General features: G+C 37.5%; 2 protein-coding genes across 4 annotated transcripts; both read right to left on the reverse strand.

The window, feature by feature from the left end:
* Nucleotides 1-90: 90 nt before the first annotated feature.
* On the reverse strand, nt 91-9684 carry cfap97 (cilia and flagella associated protein 97). 2 transcript variants are annotated; one of them, XM_012918723.3, is made up of 5 exons: nt 9492-9684; nt 6541-7474; nt 5199-5479; nt 1332-1494; nt 91-610 (listed from the first exon to the last, which is right to left on the reverse strand). In XM_012918723.3, exons 2-5 carry the CDS (start codon nt 7451-7453, stop codon nt 504-506), a joined length of 1464 nt encoding a protein of 487 aa, XP_012774177.1. In that variant the 5' UTR covers nt 7454-7474; nt 9492-9684; the 3' UTR covers nt 91-503. The 2 variants fall into 2 exon arrangements, with proteins under 2 accessions (XP_012774177.1, XP_004549539.1); XM_004549482.4 differs by having other exon boundaries at nt 91-613.
* A 1293-nt stretch (nt 9685-10977) lies between these two features.
* Nucleotides 10978-17944, reverse strand: ufsp2 (ufm1-specific peptidase 2). 2 transcript variants are annotated; one of them, XM_004549484.4, is made up of 12 exons: nt 17823-17944; nt 17542-17623; nt 15981-16164; nt 15128-15194; nt 14542-14696; nt 14250-14442; nt 13852-13998; nt 13593-13757; nt 13361-13485; nt 13203-13279; nt 12478-12602; nt 10978-12382 (listed from the first exon to the last, which is right to left on the reverse strand). In XM_004549484.4, exons 1-12 carry the CDS (start codon nt 17823-17825, stop codon nt 12296-12298), a joined length of 1410 nt encoding a protein of 469 aa, XP_004549541.1. In that variant the 5' UTR covers nt 17826-17944; the 3' UTR covers nt 10978-12295. The 2 variants fall into 2 exon arrangements, 1 of the variants encoding a protein (XP_004549541.1); XR_013098951.1 differs by having other exon boundaries at nt 12368-12382; nt 13203-13275.
* Nucleotides 17945-20683: the final 2739 nt, after the last annotated feature.

Here is a 20683-nt window from a genome sequence, read left to right on the forward strand (position 1 = left end):
TAAAGATGCAAAACAGTACACTGTTAATTGGTGGGAAAACAGCTTTAGTTAACAGGAAACAGAATAAATATAAACAAGTAAACCTTTAAATAACTTAAAAACACAATTTTTTGTGTATCCCATTTAATCAAGCAATGTAAAAAAAAAAAAAAGGTTACATTTATAGGAACTGAAATTCAGTCATAATAAACAATAATTTGTACATTTATACCTTCAACAAAACAATATCTTCTGCTTGTGCAGCTAACTTCGGTACTGCGACACTGCTGTGGAAGCCACACATACCATATTTCAGATTCAAAGAAAATGTTTATAATGGATAAGCATGGTTACACGAAAATCACTGAAGAGTTGATTAAGCCAGATGAAAGTATGCTGAACACATTTACGTGACAAGAACCTTTGAGCTTTGTTCCTTTTTTAATATTTTGCGATGCAAAGATATCAACTGAATATGGATAACAGAAACCAGATTTTAGCAGATTAAATGTTAAACAGCGCTCTCAGCACCATGCTGCCCGCGCTGCACCTGGTTTTTTTGACCTGGGTGAAGGTCTGCTGCTGGAGTCAGTGGAGGGGAGTGATGCCCTGGAGTTGACTGACCTGGGACCTGCTGAGTGGATAACAGAAACATGCTCTCTGATTACAGGCTTATCATTACAGTTTAATCATAAAATAGCACAACTTTAAAAACCATTATTACACTGCTAAGAAAATATGTACATATTTGAAATTGTATTTAAAAACAATCAGGCAAACACACACACACGTGTTTTATGACAGTTGGAATCTGTTATTGGTTAATTATTTCAAATGTTATTTTAACACCAGGAAGCAACAATGAAACACAAACATTAAAAAGACAAAAAGGTGTTAAGAGGAGAAACAGTTTGTCAGTTACTGAGCCATGAAATTCATTTCATAGCAGTGTTAAGAGCTGCTTTTTACAGTCTTCTCGTTCTCTTTAATACAGTCTTTGCAACCATCTGGAGATAAATTTGCAGCCGTCAGTTTGACATGAGTGCGTACCACATGCTAATGCCTTTTTCTACCTTAATTAATGTAACACAAGCAAATAACAGCAGGCTTCTCCAAATGTCTCCCCACACACACTCCTGCAGGTGGTGTGCTCGTTGAACAAAAACACTGAGGTCTGCATGCAAAGGTTTTTTATTTATTATTAATATTCTGTAGCTGTGCTTTAATTGCAGTATGACAAACTGTAACTGGAGGAGCATATAGCATGTACTAGAAGGTACATATCTGTTATCTAAACCAAAGTACTTAAAATTAAAATTGTTGGAAAACAACCAAAGATGTAAGACACCAACCGGAGGTAGTCCTGCTGCTAGATCGATCTTTCTTTGTGGTGGACCTGCAGATGGGAAATGAAGAACCTCCCAGGTATCCGGCTTGGCGCTGATAGTCTGCCAGTTGCTCTGAGCGCCTCAGGCCAGGTGTGGGCTTCACAGACTCCAGCCTCTTCAGGAAAGCCTGAGAGGAATAGAAAGATTCTTACCTCATTAATACTCCAAAAATACTGTAAAAGTAAACTGTTCCCCCACCACTGTGGGAGGTAACTACATTTCAAACTCAAATTTTGGTACTGGACCTAAGGTACTGACAGAAAAAAATACACACAGTTTGTAATATTGTATGTGATATAGACCAATGATGCCAAATATACGTCCCATCAGGCCCACTGATGTTTAGTGTAATCAACTTGTGAAGGTTTTTGTTTGTTTTTTGTTGTTGTTTTTTTAAACATTAAGTCAGTGAGATTGTTTCTTTGAAGTGCTTAACAAAAGTATTAGACCACCACCCAATGTTAGGGTTATGCCAAAGCTGCCTGAAATTAACTACTGTATTGGCAAAATACTTTTTTTATGTTTAGGTAATGGTTAGATCAACATCAAGCTGGTGTGCAAGCTCTTTAATTAAAATAACATTTTTAAGTCTAAAATATAATAATTATTTTTCATGAACTTTTAAATTTACCATTTTACAAAAAAAGCTGAAACAAATAGTAAAGTACATGATTATTTTTTCATTAACAAGCTAAATTACCATTTGTTTGGGGTTTTTTGCAATACTCAGCAGAAAAAGTTGAATATTAGGCTTGATTCATTTCAGACTTCTTTGAGAAGTCTAGTCTGCTGTTTCTGTATTAAACATTAATTCAGTGAATTGAGCAATTTTAAGTTTTAAACAGGTTTTCGACAGATTTCTAAAATATTTGTGTTCTTTGTTTTTAGGTGGTCAAACAGTTTAAGTGCTGTATGTCCACTTTAGATGAAACCGGGGTGACACTCTTGAGCTAACCCATATGGAAAAGATATATATAAATCTTACAAAGTTTGTATCTGTCTTGTGTGAAACTTGTATGAAAAGCATATAAGTGTGAAAACAGATATAAGATCCCTTGAAAAATTATATAATGAAACTTGTATGTTTTGGATACTTACTAAAACAATGTATGAAAGTAATGCGAAAGTGGCCACTTTCATGAGTAAATCATGTAAGCCTTATATGATTTACTCATGAAAGTGGCCACTTTCATGAGTAATCACATATAAGTTTTTACTATTTCTTTTCCGTAGTTTAAACTACGCAGCACAGTTACAGTAAATATAGATAAAACAACCTGAAATGAACACCGTGCAAAAGAAATATATGGTAAGAGTTTATTTTTTTAAATATTTTTTTAAATATTACTTTTTTATTATTTGATTTGACTGGTTTGATTATATTCATTCTTGCTCTTGGCTAGAATGAATACATAAAAAAACAGCACATACACTAAAATGTATTTTAAAACAATCTACCTCTTAAAAATAAGTCACTATTTTATTAAATAAGTCAAATTTACCAGTCAACAATTTACCAACTGCTGTGCACCAGGACTTTGCAAAAGGTACACAGCAACCCCAACAAAACAGCATGAAGCAAATCAGTGTAGACAAGTGGCTAAATGTCACGCATGCACTCCCACACGCAGGGTCTGCTGTAATCTCTCAGTGAACAAAAGCTCCATATGAAGCAGTGTGATGAGGAAAAAGCTCAAGCATCACCAGACCTTCGTGCTGAAGATCAAAAGTCTTCCAGAGGGCATGAAAAGGCACTGCAGGCTTCTAAATACAGCCAGAATTACCACCTACTATATTTTTAATGTTTGCATTACAGGAGACATCTTCAATGAAAATGTACCCATTGTATTATCATTATTATTATTATTGTTATTATTAGTGTATATAATTTCTTTGAAAGAATACTATGTGTAGAGGGTAAACTAGCACTTGAAATACACAGAAGTGGTACTACTTGTGGTTGCCAGAGGTGTCTTACATGTGTGATGTGTGGGGTGTATACACTGATCACACGGGCAGATTCAATTACTAATCTCTAAGAATAGAGAAGGCGAAAACCACTCCTGACGCAGAGAGATGGGCTCAAGAGAGAGGACAGTCTGTTCTTAAAACCATAGAAACATTCTGGCTTATAGCAGCAACATTAGGGATCAATTTAAAAAATATATAATCATTATTACAGGAACACATGAGTAGAAAAGAAGTCAGGTTTTCACTTAGTAACACCAGTGCCTTGGCTGGCTACCAATAATTAATATGTCTTTACTTCCCCATCTCCTCTTTTGAAACTGTGCTGCATGTAGACATAAAAAATGTTGCCAAGATAAGTCAATATATGGGATGAGAGACTAAAGCGGCAGAGACTGAACTCTGTCAAATGTCAGTCTGCGGCACTGCTGCTGGCTGCCACCTGCTGCCATCTGTCCAAGTCTTTCCATGTACGTTTGCAGAGGTGGCACTCTTGGACTGACGCTAAACTCAAATCAAAACATCTCTATTCTTTATTCTCTCTATTCTGTTCTCTACTTAAAGTATTTATGAGGAAACTTCTTTTTTTTTTTCATAAAATGTTTTCTTTATGTTTCTTCAATAGTTTACTAAAGGCAACGTAAAAAACATAAAAAAAAAAAGAGTAAATAATTAAAAAGTAGGATGCAATACAGTAACATGTAGACTGGTTTTCAAGGAAGTTACCAACTTGAGTAACAAGTCTAGTGGGAAAAGTCAACTTCTATAGTTACATGTTGTATTTACAGTCTCTTTAAGAATTTAAAATACAGTAAGAAAAGATTGTTTTTAGAACAGGAACCCAAAAAGACTTATTTAGACGTCCCCTAACAAAAAATAATGCCACTCTGACCCTATCTAGCAAACTAAAAGTCATTTTTATTCTATTAATTTCACACCTATAGACGTTTAGATCCAACAAGAAAAGAAATATAATTATTACATTTGAATTATGAAACCTCAAAACCAGTCCTAAGGTTTCTGTTTGGGACTTTTCTGACTTACATCTTAACTTTTGAGTGATTTACATATTATTAACCTACACGATCTCTCGCAGAGTGACAAGCCTGTTCACAGCAACATTAAATCTCTCTGCTCTTTTTGATATCCACTCATGTTAATAATTATCTTTCTTAGTTTTGAGAACTTCTGTTAGGGGTGTTGTTCTTTACAGTATTTCTCCTCAAAACCATATTGAAGAAAGTTGCTTTCAACCATAAGCATTTTGAGATATTTGAAAAACTAGATAAGAAAATACATTTTCTTATCTTTTCTAAAAATTTGTTGAAGAAAAACAAACATGAAAGCAATATAACAATGCTATTATAGCAGCTAATGCTGCTGTGCAATTGAAAGTCAATTCAAAAATATGTTACACTAGCAAAAGTTGATTGAGAGGGAAGAACAGTTAGATGTACCCCGCCTCTTGCCCTATGACAGCTGGGATAGGCCCCAGTGCCCCCGCGACCCCGAAAAGGATAAGCGGAAGAGAATGGATGGATGGATAAATATATTTATATGATTGAAAACTGGAATTTCTTTCTACAGATTATAAGTATACTGCAAGGACACAGGAGTAATTTTTTCCCCAACATTACATACTAGAATTAGTTGGGGGGGAATCATCCAATTCAATACATTAGTGGGTGAAGAGTTGTCGCCTGGTGAAACTCTTCTGTTGTTTGCAAAAGACAAAGAAACACAAAAGCAAATTAATTTCTTACTCAGTTTATCACAAATGTTTCTCTTGCTATTAAGACCGCCTATTATCAAAACAATTAAGCAAATCAAGGATTGAGTTTTGACCCAAGAAGTGAAACTTACCAGGTTCTCCCGCTCAATCCGTTGCTGTTCTCGTTGCCTGTTCACTGCACTGTGAGTGAGGCGAATTCGAGGAGAGTTACTTTCCCCGTGGCTTTTCTTCACTGGTGCGCTTCCCGATCTGGGACCCGGAGAGAGGCGAGACAGCTCGCGAAGTAGTCGCTGATTCTCTAAATCAATGCGCCGAACCTCCTCATTGCTGAAGGAGTAGTTTTTCCTGTTTCTCCCTCCAGGATAGTGGAAGACCAGTTTTCTTCCAAGCTGACTTTCTAAATTGAGAGAGCCTGAAAGGAAAAACAAACAGTTGTATCATAATTTGAGTTTCACATTTTGTGCTAGTGGTGGAAAATGTTCTGTTGTACTGATGCTCAGGTCAAACATCAGTACATCAGAACATCCTCTGCAAACAGCTAAAAACGCATCTTTTTCCAACTTGTTTTTGAGTCTTTGTTTTTTAGGTTTTAGCATTTTTGTTGTGAATTTCTCTGTATAAATAAAATTGTACTTACTTCTGCTGCTTATATAAGTTTGGGTTCTTTGATATGAAAAACTGAATTTTTGAAGAGCCATATTCTTGAGCTACATTTCTGCAACCTCCATCATGTACATTTTGAAAAGTCACAAATAAGTGAAGTGGAATCTTTTTGTGCACTTTATTTCTTCATCAGTGTTCAAAAGAGCTTGCTCTGCAATGTTAACCACACTCTGTGCAAACCCCTTCTGAGCTACATTTTGAAAAACAGCAGTATGTTGAAACTAAAAGAGAAAACCTTGAAAAAGATTTTTATGTGAAGCAGAATTCAACTAAAACTCACAAATCTTTGTGTGGACAACTTTTTTCATACACGTTACAATTACTTTGGGGAAAAAGCTGATTTACTGAACTCACGGAGGAGAAATAAACTTCTGTTTTAGAGAGAGAGAGAAGCTCATATAAAGCTTACACTACACTTACCAGCTAAAATCTTTAATGAAATGCATGTTGATGCAACAGTTCCTATTTTTCAGGTTTGGGACTGAAGTGTTTTTTTATACTTAGACTGCAATTTTAAGTGTAACAAATTTTTTATGTCATTTTCACCACATCAATGGACCTTTTTCATAGCCGCTATTCTGAAATGTGTTTGTAGGTTAATTATGGCCTTGTCCCTAGTAATGCATGCTGTCTCACTGGAATGAGTGTGGCGTAATAAAGGAAATGTTCCCATAATACCTTTAACCAATTAAACATCTATTTACACTTCTACGACATGTCAAAATGACTGCTGTGAAAAGAGGCCTAGGGCATAACTCCATGTGGGCTTAGAAATACAACTATTATAACGTAAAGCTCAACCATACTCACACTCATCCACATCCTGATCTGAGTCATCAGCTTGTATGTTTCTAAGACCACTGGAGGGCACACTCTGCCGCGGCTGCTCCTCTTTATGACTTTCTTCTTCGACCTCTGTGACATTCAAGTCCAGTGACTGAAGAGGACTGGTGTCAGGTGAGGAGAGTGGGGTCACATCTGTCACTGAATCATCTGAGTCTGCCGTATGGAGAACAGGAAAATCACGAGGCCTTGCTGAGCCTATTCTGGTCCTTCTTATTCCTGGACATGAAGAAGAAGTTGCACTTGTTTTCGGGAGGGCAGGGGACTCTAAGCTGCTCTGGTGACTGCTACTGCTATAGGAGCCCTCAGAGTCTGCATCTGTGCTGGTCTCAGTCGATGAAAGAGAAGGACTCTCAGACCTGCTTAGAGGAGCTGAAGGACTTTGGTTGTGCAAATTTCTTATTACTTTTTTAGGAGATTGTTTATTTCTCCTTTTAGAGCTGGCACTGAATGGTAATGCTTCTCCTTTGGTCTCTTTTGGACTCTGAATGTAAACATCTGTATTATCTACCTCTTTGGCTTCAGCCAGTAAAGCCATGAATGTTCTACTGGACCTTTTAGGTTCTAAATTGGCGCAATCTTCACTATCACTGCTTTCATTGCTGATTTTATCCGATGTAGTGGAAACGGATGATCTACTGCTCCTATTATAGGTCTCCGCTTGCTTTAGATGTTTTCTTGTCTGATCACTCCTTGATGACAGATCGCCACGATAATTCTCTCTGTGTTTTGCATGTAACTTATCATGTGCTTTTGAGATCTTCTTCTCAGCCTTCAAACCTTTCTCCACCTTATGTTCTGCATCTGTGCTGCTTTCAGCACAATCGCTGTCGAAAAACGAGTGATCCACTTCACCTTCCAGTTCACTGGGGTTGAACATGGCAATTTCCCCTCTGCACACCTGTAAGGATGTAATGTGAGATACCTAAATAGTAATTTTTTAACCCATTTATTTAACATAACAGCTAACAACTTAGCAAAACCTGCTAGAGTGACTGCTTTCAAAGACTGAAATGATTGGCCAGGTGTCCCTTTTTATGTTGGGTTGCACAGCATTTTTATCCTTTGTCCACTGTCCCACATATTGAGACAATGTTCCACATTTTATGTGGTTCTAGCTTACAAACATCCTCACAAGAAACGTGGTTTAAACAGACATGTGCAAACAAGGATCCATACTGAAATACAAAATAAAGGTTAAGAATTTTAAAGGTTTTTTGCAATATAAAACAGGTAACACTGCATAAATCCATGAAAACAAGAACAAGAACAATAGGACAGTCCAGTGAACTCAGTGAAAACACACGATGGAGAAATGTTGATATGCACAAGTTACAGAACTTGAATGCATTTCTAAAGAACTGAAGATCATCACTTCAAACTGCTGTATGATCATCAAGTGAAAGGAAATTGTGTGAGGATGTTCATTATCAACCCAGGAAACAGCAAGGCTCGAGCCTGCCATGAACTGGAAACTGTTCGATCACCAGTGCCACTGTCTACAGTGAAGAGAGTTTTACATGACCATGTACCAAATTTCCCCTTTTGGGACAATTAAAGGATTATTAGAGGGCACCAATGAAAAAAGACGCCCCTTTTACAACATCGAAACCTTCAAGTTCAACTATTATTTGCAGCTGCCCACAGGAATAAAATAAATGCCTTCTGGAGAAGAATTTTATGGTCAGATGAGACCAACACTGAGCTAGCTGGCTACAATGACAAGAGGAATGTTTGGTAGCATGAAGGTGAGGCTTTCAAACTGTAGTATCTGTCGAGTACTGTGGTGTTAGCATGATGCTCCGAGGCTGTTGTGCTGCCAGTAGTACTGCCACACTACACAAAGTGGATGGAATACTAAAGACAGAGGACTACCTCCAAATTCTTCAACTTCACCTCAAATCAGCAGCTAGAGGGTTCAAACTTGAACCATCTTGTTCCAGCAAGCTGAGCACACACTGGCTTGGATGAAGCAGGCTAACACTAAGCTTCATGAATGGCCTTCCAATTCAAAATTTGTGGACCATGCTTAAAAGCTGTGGTCTGATAAAGGAAACCAACCGGTTTGAATGAACTCTACTAACTCTGCCAAGAAGAGTGGTCAAATACACACCCAGAATTATGCCAGAAAGTTGCTGATGACTACCAAAGATGTGTGCTCCAGGCGCAACTTGCTAAGGGACAATTAACCAAATATTAGTAGGGGTGCATGTATACACTTGAGACTACATGTATACTTTTCACGATGTGTGGATTAGAGAATCCAAATTAAATTCAAACTTATGGACCCAATACTAAAGTAATTAAAGATGTAGCTGTACAATCATTCTACCCTGGAAAAAGAACAGTCCACAAAAATTAATTAAAAGCCCCAAATTACCAAGATATTCAGGCCAATGATGTGTATGTAATCCTTTGTGTCAGATACAGTAACGGTCAGTCAATAAAAGACATCTGCATAGTTTGTGCGTGTGTGTGTGTTTTTGTTGAGGTTAGATAATACATGTTATACTATCGTGTAGCTTTAGCAAGCTTTGTCACATATAAATAAAATCTTTGCCCCACATTTCGCTTGTTGGTCCCCCTAGAGTGGCCTCTTCAACACTTTTCCTCAGTGCAAAGACCGGGTTTCATTTAGCTTAAAGTGGCATAACAGCAAACTGTTGTGTAATCTATCCATCAGTGTGTAGCAAGCTCCAAAACACTAACACTATTGGTTATCTGTTTACCTACACTTTCAATCTCCATTACTACAATAATATAAAATGCGGTGGGTATAATGCTTTCACGTGTGTTTTAACCCATAAACAACACACGTTAAGCCTGGCAGTTAACTAACGTTAATAGTAACATAGCTAACTTATCCAATTAGTTTAGTTTAGCTAACTTAAGCTCCAAGAATATCTTAGTTCTCTTACCCAACGAAAGAAGGCACGACACACCGTTTTCACGTTAGAATTAAGTTTCTTCTTAAGAAAGAATGTCAGGAATCTGAATAAATACAGAGCAAACCTGCAATAAAAACAAATTTAGCGTTAGCAGGCTAAAGCTGGAGTAACACGGTGCCTGGTAACTACGCAACGTCACTTCCTGGCAACGGTCGCCCTAGGAGATCTCTGCAGTAGTTAAGAGAAGCAGTCGACTCCAGCATTTTATCGCTATGAGGGTTATCAGAGTTTGATTATTTCATAAAAACAATAACAGCGAAAATTCAGCCGCTGATTTGCTAAATCCGATTATTTCAGTCAAAGTAAGTTAAACTGATCAAAAGTAAATTTATTTTTTGGTACTGAATCTAACAATAACTATTTGTGTTATATTTGAAGGTATTTGGGATAAAATTCAGTTAACATACAGTTTACAAAATGGTTTCTTATTGAGTAATATTAGGTAAACTTAATTTATATTGTATTATTTCTTTCTCATGATTTTGAGTGATAGAAAACATGCGCATTAACAAGACAAAACTGATGCAACTGATACACTGGGACAACAGAGTATATGACATATAATATACTTGAATTTGAATCACCTTTATTCCGATTTCTATCCTTTATTTATCGTTTGTTACTCTTCCTGCCCCTTGTATTTGTTTATGCGTGTCTACTTACTAAAATATGACTTAATACAATGATGTCTCTTCATGTTTTATATTTTTCACCTTTTTTTCTTGAGGTTATAAGTTTTGTTCTTTATAGACAATAAAAATTACTTTACTTCCTGCAATCTGGCCACTCAACTTACTGTCTGTTTTATGCAGAAAACAAACAAAAAGAGAGTTGCCCTGTGTTGTGTGTTTTTATCTTTGTGCACAAATTTCTAACCTACTTAAGAAACATGTCAAGAGACAGATACTGGAGACAAACAGATGGGAGGTCATTAAGTTTCTCCTGGGGATCCATTATACGACAGTAACTGCTCCCCCTAGTGCATCTCCATTACCAAGAAGAGGATTATCTGGAGGCGCGTCCCCTGAAATCACAATTTGTCATGGTTTTACTCTTAATAACATAATTAGACCAAGAAGTGACACACACTAATGAAATGCCGATGTCCTGGGACAATAGCACTCGGGGGGATCTGTTGTATAAACCTGTGACTGGTCACTGTCATATAATTTACATGCCAATGCAGGATGGGTAGAAATGAGGATTGAATAGGGGGGGTTTCTTTATTTGTCCCATACTCAGACAATGAAGGCATAAGTAACTGCAAATTTAGTATGAAAAAGATGAAAAAAGTTAATAAATCTCTGTTTTCTTTGAAAGAAAACCATCCATTTGACTGTGACACCTGGCTAATATTGGAACTTCAGTTACGAAGAAGGACCATTTTCCACAAATAACTTTTTCATTAACCATTTTTTTTTAAACACGAATACCTGCATATCCTACAAACTGAGGGTTAGTTTCAGTGAAATGTATTTTATTCATTAAAAACAGAGTTAATTTCTTTCTGTTTCAACTGTAACTTGTTTCCAAATGAATACAGAATACATATTTGTACAATGTGATGTAAGGTTTGTTCTTTAGTCGTCTTATGTAGGACTACACCAACTAATTATTTATCATATAAATAGTAATATTGTAGCACAGATTCAACAAGGTGCTGGCAACATTCCTGAGAGATTTTGGTTCATATCCTGGAAGTATTGATCAGAAGATTACACTGAGGTCATAAAAGGATGGACATGGTCAGCAGCAATGCTCCCCACACCATTACACCACCATCAGCCTGAACTATTGACATAAGGCAGGATGGAGCCATGATTTCATGCTATTTACACCAAATTCTGACCCTACCATCCAGATGTTGCAGCAGACATCAAACTCTTCAAACTTCTTTTTTCCAATTTTGGTGAGCCTGCATGAATTGTAGTTTCCTGTTCTTAATTGACAAAAGTGGCACCCAGTGTGGTCTTCTGCTGCTGCAATCCACCTGTTTCAAAGTTCAACACATAAAAGATGCTCTTCTGCATATCTTGGTTGTCAACTTAAAGCAGTTTGATCATTCTCTTCTGGCATCAGCAACATACTTTCACTCTGAGAACTGCCACTGACTGGATAATTTCTCTTTTTCAGACCGTTCTCTGTACTTGTCTGGCACTAACAATCATGGCATAAAATCACTTTAATCCCCTTTCCTCCCCATGCTGATGCTCAGTTTGAACTTAAACAGGTCGTCCTGTCCATGTCTACTTGCCAAAATACATTGAGTTGTTGCTATGCAACTTGCTGATTAGATATTTGTATTAACAAGTGGTTAAACAGGTATACCTAATAAAGTGACCAATGAGTGGTTTGCCCGTTATGGCATTTTAGCAAGGACTCCATCTTTCATGGTAGGTTCATATGTCCACCAGGAACAAAAGGCAATGAGAAAACTGTTTAACTGTTTGAAACGAAGTAAGATCAACGTATATAACTGAGCATAATTGATATAATTGATGAGCCTTTGTTATATTAAACCATGTCAAACAATGAAAGCACAGTAAACAACTATTTTCTTATTTCAGTACAAACATTACTTCCAACTGTAGCTGCAAGTTAATCATTTATGCAGGACTCAACCAAAACCAAAGACTTTTACATACAGTAATAACACATTTTACTTCAGTTTGCAAAAGTTGACACGTGTTCATAAAGAAGGCGAGTTAGAGTGCTCCTCCATATTTCTGAACATGATTCACTGAAATGAGATCCATCTGGCAGGCTGAGGGAGCTCAAATGACCTTCGGCCTCTGAGGCAGACAAAGATTATAATACGCAGTTTGATCCCAAAAGTCAGGTCCTTTCCAGCCACACCAGCCCTGGAAATATAACAGCCACACCAAGATCAGCACAGTGTGTGGGAACCTGCTTTTCAGACTGAGAATTGCTGGCGGTGTGAATGCTTTTCCGTTACCTTGTCTGTGATAACCTGCAAGTCCTCTGCTCCAGTGTAATGAGGATCTAGGATGAGGTAGCGGATCTGCCCTGTGGTCTCACTCCAAGCCACACCCAGGATAGTGTGAGCTAAAACGCCTCCTCCTGCAACACAGAGCAAACAGCAATGTAAGTTTGAACAAGCTTTGTCTATGTTAGCTATCAACAGTACAGGCTTCTGAAAATAGTCAGCTCCCTCCTTTTCCAAATCCATAATCAATAGAGTACAATTCATATTTTTGGGCCAATTAGTAAAATTCTTAAGATGACTGTACGCACAAATCCTGGAAATGATAGCAGGCTCTGGTTTTCTTTGAGTTTTTGTGGTGATGTGACTTTAAAAAAAAATGTTTTAATGTTTATATGTGGTGTTTATAGTGAGTTTTATGTTGTCATGCACTGACAGCAAAATTCATGACAAATTTCCACTACTTTGTAATGGAAATGAAGTTTATTGATTATAATGAACTCCCTTCTTTACCAAATCCAAAATCAATAAGCTGCCAATTAAAACAAAACAAACAAAAAAATCCTGGGAATGATAGTGGGCTTCTACTTCTCTTCGGATTTTTGCGGTGAGGTAACTTTTCTATATTTGGATAATGAATTATAAAAATAAGGCTTATCATAAAAAATATCAAGAAAACAAAGTTTCTGTGAGGTCATAAAATTAATGTAACTGTAACAGTTTGAAAGTGAGCTCACCAATCATGACTGGAGTTCCTTCAGTGAGGAAGTGGTTGGCCAGTTCTCGGCCTTTGGACGCCAGCTCAGCTCCCTGACTACAGAGAAGGCAGATTAGTTGTCAGATATATTAAAATCATCCACAAACACATAATCATTCACAAGAAATGCAATCCCACCTCACAAACAGGATCTTGGAAGTGAGCCCAAGCAAATGACTCAGAACAGCCTGAACCTCAATGGATCCAATCCACTGACGTGACCCGACGAAGGATGCCTGCTTGTCTCCAACATCCACTAAAGCCTGGAAAGCAGAGAACCAGACAGCTTGGACATGTCTGATAACATTGTAAAAAAAAGAGGAAATGTGGGCATATCTTGTACTCTGATCATATTTTATAGGGCAACTACCTGCTGGATCTCCTTGTGAGTGGGCACAGGCAGCTCTACGTAACCCTGCTGCTGGAACCAAGAGCAGATAGTCTGCAGGGAGCGATAAGCACAGCCCCAGCCATTGTCATCTACACGGTCCTGCATGTAGTGGTGATAGCTGTAGATCCCCTGGACCAAATACACCTTGAGAAAAGAAAAAAAAAATCTTGCTGTGTTCATCTATTTCTGCAAATGAGCAGAATACTGTTAAGGATTTAAAATAAGTAATTAGATATACCTTTCCATTATCTAGGGTAGGGTGCGTGAGAGCCAGATGAGGGTTTCGGAGATAACCGTCTTTGTAGGGCTCATTGGGAAAGTGGTAAGCGTTGGCTCTTCTGAAGTAAGGCCTGTCATCTGGTAGCTCAAACTGCTGATGCAGCTCCTATTCAGACAAAATAAAGTTTCAAGGAAAGGTCATTCATTCTTTTTGTCCTTTCTTTAAACAAGAAAGCACAAGTTGAACTCATTGGGATTAATATGTCTATGATGATAGAAGTTCAGTCTGCGGTTCTTACTTTACTTTCCCAAAAAGTTGATTCTGTTCATCTGGACGGAGCTCTACATCCAGATGAAGTGAATCAACTTCTTGGGATTTCCTTACCTGGATGATTGAGCACATGTTAAGACACTAACCTTACGTTGTGCTACTAGCTGGCTGTCAGGCACTCCTACTGGATAAACCACAGTCACCAGTCCTTTTGGTTCTGGAAGGAGGAAGTGGACCGGTTCAGGAACAAGTAATGTCATTCCCTTCATGTTCTGAAGAGTCACTTTCTCCATTTCACACAACTGATGAGTTAGTGCCTCAATTAGCTGCTCGCAGGCACTGCAATACCAGAATAAAAAAAACCAAAAAGTAATATTACTGTAAGAGACGAGCTTTGGTTAGTGGTATGAAACCAGATGTTTTGTATAAAAGACATACTCCTTGATTGTATCGCTGCGGCCGGTGCAGACAACACAGTCTAGTGGAAGAGTCACACTCACAAAGTGGGATTTCAGAACTGTTTTGGTGAGGATGGGGGCTGAGAGGGGGCCTGGCTTTGTCACCTCCGTCATCAGACGAAGGTTTATGACACTCTGAAAGGGAATAAGAGTGAATTTATATTCACAGGTAAACGCAAACGCCATAAAGACAACTAGACATAAAAAAAACCGTTATGATGAGAGCTGAAACAATCAGCCAGTGGCATAGGTTCAAGTCGCATCTGCAGTGAACAGCAGGTTGACAAAGACAGAGCATGCCTGGCCTGTGGCAGCAGGACTGAGCCTGCTCTACTGTGTCAGCACTTTTATCATGTATTGTCACTGTGATATGGACTATTGTGACTAGACTGGATCAAAGCATCACACTGGGCTCAGGAAACAGTGCTATTTTCTCCTTTCTTTCTTTTATAAACAAAAATTGGTCAAATAATTAAAAAAAAATCACTGTCAAACTGATTATAGTCTTTAATATGGCTCCATACTATTCACAGAACACAAAATATTGCTGATTATTCGATACGTACCGCCACCGAACTTTTTTTGCTTTTCTTTTTTGATGATTTTTTCCCAGAACTCTCTTGTTCGTCTGCCCTGAAATAAAAAACAAAACAACCCCCCCACCACACACACACACACTTTTCAATATAGCCCAATAAAATACAAAGAAACAGTAATGACAATAAAAGAGGTCCAGAACAATATAGGGAAACACACAAACACACATTTAAAACTATAAACCAAAACAGAGACTAAAACAGATGAGCGCAAATCAAAGTGTCAAACACATGAATGCATTTATTCCTATAAAGTTCGTAGTATGGAGTGCATAAAATGTATTACATGACCACAGATGTCTGAAATTTTACATAATATCTGAAATTTGCTGTGGGTGGCTGCAGCTCAGGGATAGAGTCTACTCTGAAGGTATCTGGTAGTTTGAAACCTGGCTGCTTCAGTCTGCATGCCAAAGTATCCTCGGGCAAGATACTAATACTAAATGTTCTACTTTAGCTTCGCATTTTTTATTTTTTTTACCTTCATCTATTCTGCTTTAGATTTTTTTTTCATCGTGCCACTAAAAGATGCAGATCAATATGTCACTAAAGACTGTGTTCCTGTTGGTTAGTTGGTAGCAACAGTTTTAGTGTGTGGTAGTCGTCCTAAAATTTCAGACATTTTTTTTATAATTACATCCCAAATTATCTGTGGTCCACAACTCTGAACATCTCTCACTGTGCAACAAGGGACCACTGTTCATGAGCCACAATCAAAGATATTGTCTCAATTCTTGCATGTCAGTCAGCCTTCTTCTTACAAAATCTGATGAAGAATCTATTCAAGAGAGAAATAATGCACTGTAATAATGTCTGTACTTACTGTATCCATTGATGCATATCTTCACATAGTGTACTTGGAGTTATTTCTTCAGGTGTGGCATAAGCATCTTTGTTTGGCCATATAATAACAGGACTGTCGCTCACTGCCAGAACACAGGATTCAGATTTCACCTGGGAGCGAAGAGTCTCAAACGTTCTCGAGATGACATTTCGCACCAGCTGCTCTGTAAGAAGAAAATAGCGTTTCTCTTTAACATTCCTACAGCGTTAGGGTAATAGATTTGTATGGCTTGAGTTCTGGAATTTGCATTTGACCAGTTACTGCCACTCTGTTATAGAATTTACTGTTTCTAGTACACTAAACGGCTACACATGTATACATTTTACTTTAGTTAACTAAATATCTTCTAAATGAGGACATCCAAAGTAATGTTTGGGGGTTTTGTCTTAGAAGGCCATCATTACATCAAGCATGTATATTGAAATTATATTCCTGGTAATGTGGGTAAAGTTTGAAATAGCATTTAGTCTGACTCAATTATAGCAGGAAAAATGAATAGAAAAACTGCATTTTCTATAATCCACACGGGATCAAATATATAGATAGACCCCCACTAATATTTGGTTAAGTGTCACTTAGTGAGTTTCATCGTGGTACCCAACAACAAAATTCTGGCATAATTCTGTCTAGATATTTGACCACTCTTCTTGGCAGAATTGGTAGAGTTCATTTAAACTGGTTGGTTTCCTGGCACGGACGCAGATTTAAAGCATAATCCACAAATTTTCAATAGTCCTTCAGTTGAGCTTGAAGGTACCGATTTTGGAGCAAGGGCTTCTTTCTCAGTCTAAGCTGATGTAAAACTCTCTTCATTGTGGACAGTGACGCTAGTGTTCCAGCAGTTTCTAGTTCATAGGAAGTTTGAGCTTTGGTCGTTCCTGGGTTGTTCCTGAGCATCCTAACCAATTTCCTCTAATCTAAGGGTGATAGTTTGAGTCTTCTACCAGACCATGACAAAGTGGCGACATATGTAAATAACATGTAATTATGTACAGTTGTTTGAAGTGATGATTATGGAATCTGCAGTTGTTTAGAAGTGGCTCCATGAGACCTTCTCAGCTTGTGTAAATCTGTAATTCTCATTCTTAGATTTTCATGGAGCTCCTTTGACTTTCACAACTACAAAAAGAAACTACAATTTATTAATCAATCATGATCTCAAATGAGAAGGTAACAGGTTTTAGCCCCGTCAAGTTAAAATACATTTTAGAACCTTAATCTCCATTTATTTAAAAAAAAAAAAAAATGAAATGAGTGTATTTATTTATTTGAACTTCACACAGGGTTTGACTCTGTGTTTAGTAGGAAAAAAAACCCCAAATAAATATGCGCACACACACAATTATTATTATTTTTAAGTCTTAAAAATGTGTGCTGTGCTCGGAAGACAGCACTTCCAAGAAATCATTAAAAGCCCCAAAATATCATGACATTCATGCGCGAGCTGAATGGATGCAAACCACTTACCACGACTGTGGATGTTTTAACTTTACGTGTGTGTACATTTAGACATATTGTTAAAAATCGTTTCTGAACACACCATCTGTGCTGTCCAGCTGACATCTGAACTCCAGCAGACCTTTGACACGAAGAACGGTCGCAGTCTCGGAGTCAACAACGACCTGATAGCACACAAAACGACAGAAGTCAGCGGCTGGTTGGGGAAATCATCTGACAACGATTGTAATTACTCTTTTAGCGTTACTGGCTAACTGCTAAGCCACGAACTGAAGAACCCACAAGATAGACTTACTCGTGGGTCTGAACACAGAGGAACACAGACACGACCTCGTTTCGATAACTTAATTTCAGCAACCTTACCATTTTGGAGTTCTCAGCCTAGCAAAGGAACTACACTGTTTATTGTCAGTTGTTTCTAAGCACTGGGGGCTGACATGTCTACTAAAGCAAAAGTTCAACGTGTCTCTGGTTGGGGCTTTCTATTGGGCCACACTGGCTCCGCCCATTTATGGTGCATTTATAGTAACTCGTAAGTTCGGGAACGTTTTCTAGATAGTTTGTCATACACGTCTTCACAATATTTCGTTTTCTTTTATCAGTTTTTTTCCCTTTTAAATTTAAAACGCCTATAAATGTATTGTATATTACCACCTATATCCTCCCGAGAACCGAGGAAAAGTGCATCTTCTAGTTGAACTTTTGTTGTGAAATGTGAATCCCCTGAGATTCACATTTACTGCATGGATTTTTGTAGTTCATCAGATAAGCAATCATATACTCAATAGTTTACAAAAAAAATAATAATTAAAAAACCAACACCCAACATTAGTCTATCTACATCTGGGGTAAAATTAGCCAATAAGTAAATAAAGGCACTTATAATCCTCCTCAGTCCTCCCTTAGAGAACGCTAAATCTTGTGCTTAGTCTCTAATGCACACTTTACTCAATCTAATTAGTCTTGCTTCACTGCCCATGTTCCCCTTCTTATGCAACATTTGACACAATGTGTCAATATTCTTCTTCTTATTAATTTTGTTGAGATATTTATTTTGTATGGGTGTGTGTGACTGTGTGTGTGTGTGTGTGTGTGCAGGGGAGGAGGGTATTAAAAACAACAATAAGTGTTTTGTAACACTGTAAGTGCTCACAGTCAGACACACACAAAAAAAGGTTAAAATGTGTTTCTTGGTGCATTGCCAGTTTATCTCAGGATATTCATAAGAGCTATGTGAGTTAAGCCAGAAGTGTAAGTGTAGACAAGGCTTTTGATATTTTAAGTTGCTGTTATGCAGGCTTAAGTCATAAATTGTTCCAAACATCACTTCCAAAGCTCTTCTAGTCAAAGGCAAATAAATTAAATCAGCATCAAGGCTCGGCTTGCAGATAAATCAGATTTACACCCTCTGATTTATAAAATATAAAGGACAACTCTTCAGCCTAAGAATTATAAATTACAAGAATATCTGTAAAAAGGAGGATCTACTGAAAAAATATTCCCATTACAGACCTTTTCCACCCCATTTTAAATTGTATTAGCTATTCTTAGCTGCTATGTCAAAGTCAAATAGCACAAATACCACATGCCAGGAAGTGGGGTTGAAAATGAGGACAGTTTCAGGTCACTGATGTTTTGTCCTAACAATGCCTCTGGATAAAATCAAGTTTGTTAGGATTACTGGAAAACAGAGATGAAATGGTTCCTCTTGTACACGCATGCAAAGTCAGTTGTCTAAATCTAACAGAGTGTCAGATAAAATAAAATAAACACACCTAACAGGTGCAGTGTAGGGAAAAGGTATTTGCCCCCTAACTTATTTCAATTTCACTAGCAACACTCACGTTACTTTGGTTACTGTTGACTAAAGAAATTACTTAGTTAGAGCCTGTCTGACGGAGTGAAGTCGACTAATAGATCTCTAAAGGCAGCACATCATGACAGAAACAGCTGAGAAGCAAAATCAGTCACATCTATTGGTCTGGGAAGACTTTCAAAGCCATTGTAACTCTTTGGGATTCCAGTGAACTTATGGTGAGAGCTGAAAACTCTGCTGACCAAAAGAAACACAAAGGCTCGACTCACATTTGCCAAAAAACAATATTTTCAGGATCCCCAAGACATTTTGGAAAACAGTCTGTGCACTGACGAGACAGAGGCTGAACTTTTTGGAAGGTTTGAGTTACATGTGCATAAAATTAATAGCATTTCATAAAACGAACATCACACCGACAGTCAAACATGGTGCTGGACCTTAAACAGGCCATTTATGCTTGAAAACCTTCCAGTGTGGTCAAAATAAAACAATTCTGCAAAGAAGAGAGAAAGTAATGACTTTTTTCCACACAGAGCCAGGTAGGTTTGGATAACTTTTTTCTCTAAATGAACAAAGCATTTTGCATTTTGTAAATGTTATCTTTGTCTAATATTAAGATTTCTTTTATCTAAAACATTTATAGAATATTCAATATTTCTTCAATATATACACTAAAGTGCTGGAACACAACATTACCACAGTATTGTACTCCAAGTATCTACATTATTAAACAATTCTTTGTGCCTCAATGTGGCAATCTGCTCCAGGATGTTCCCTCTTATCAAACTGAGTCCGGCAGCAGCAGCATGCATTGTAACAGTGTGAAGTCATGACTCTTGAGTTCCCGTGGACTTAGTGTGCTGAGGAAGATTTGTGATGAGATTAACTATCTCCCTTTGTATCATAAACAGAGCATTAAGATCTTTTCAGTTATATGCTATAAATATTAGAGTGTGAGCGAGGAATGATTATATGGCAAGAACTCACATTACAAATGCACATTCATCATATGTCCATAGGCAGAGTTTATCTTTGGAGCCTTTTATTTATGTGAAAAGTGGCAGATGTGCTGGGATGTAAAAAACAAAACAAAAAACCCCAACTTCAATATATATAAAGAATTTTTGTGCAGCTGTGATGAAACATATAACTATTTTCAGGGTAGCCCATTTTGGCTTTCTAATGAGAGTTATATAAAAGCATTTCAGTATCAGCAGTGTGATTATTTTCTTGCTCCTTTTGCCGAGTGGCTGGTGATTGTAGACAAGCCATGAAGGTTCAAAGCTACATTTTTACAAAATAGAAGCGCAAATCTGTCTTGCACACCTATGTGAGCAACGACAGAGTGGAAAATTGATGTTATATGATAAAAAAACAAAACAAAACAATTGTAAAACATCCACTAGCT

Source organism: Maylandia zebra, linkage group LG6, assembly GCF_041146795.1.
Source record: "Maylandia zebra isolate NMK-2024a linkage group LG6, Mzebra_GT3a, whole genome shotgun sequence".
Classification (NCBI taxonomy): domain Eukaryota; kingdom Metazoa; phylum Chordata; class Actinopteri; order Cichliformes; family Cichlidae; genus Maylandia; species Maylandia zebra.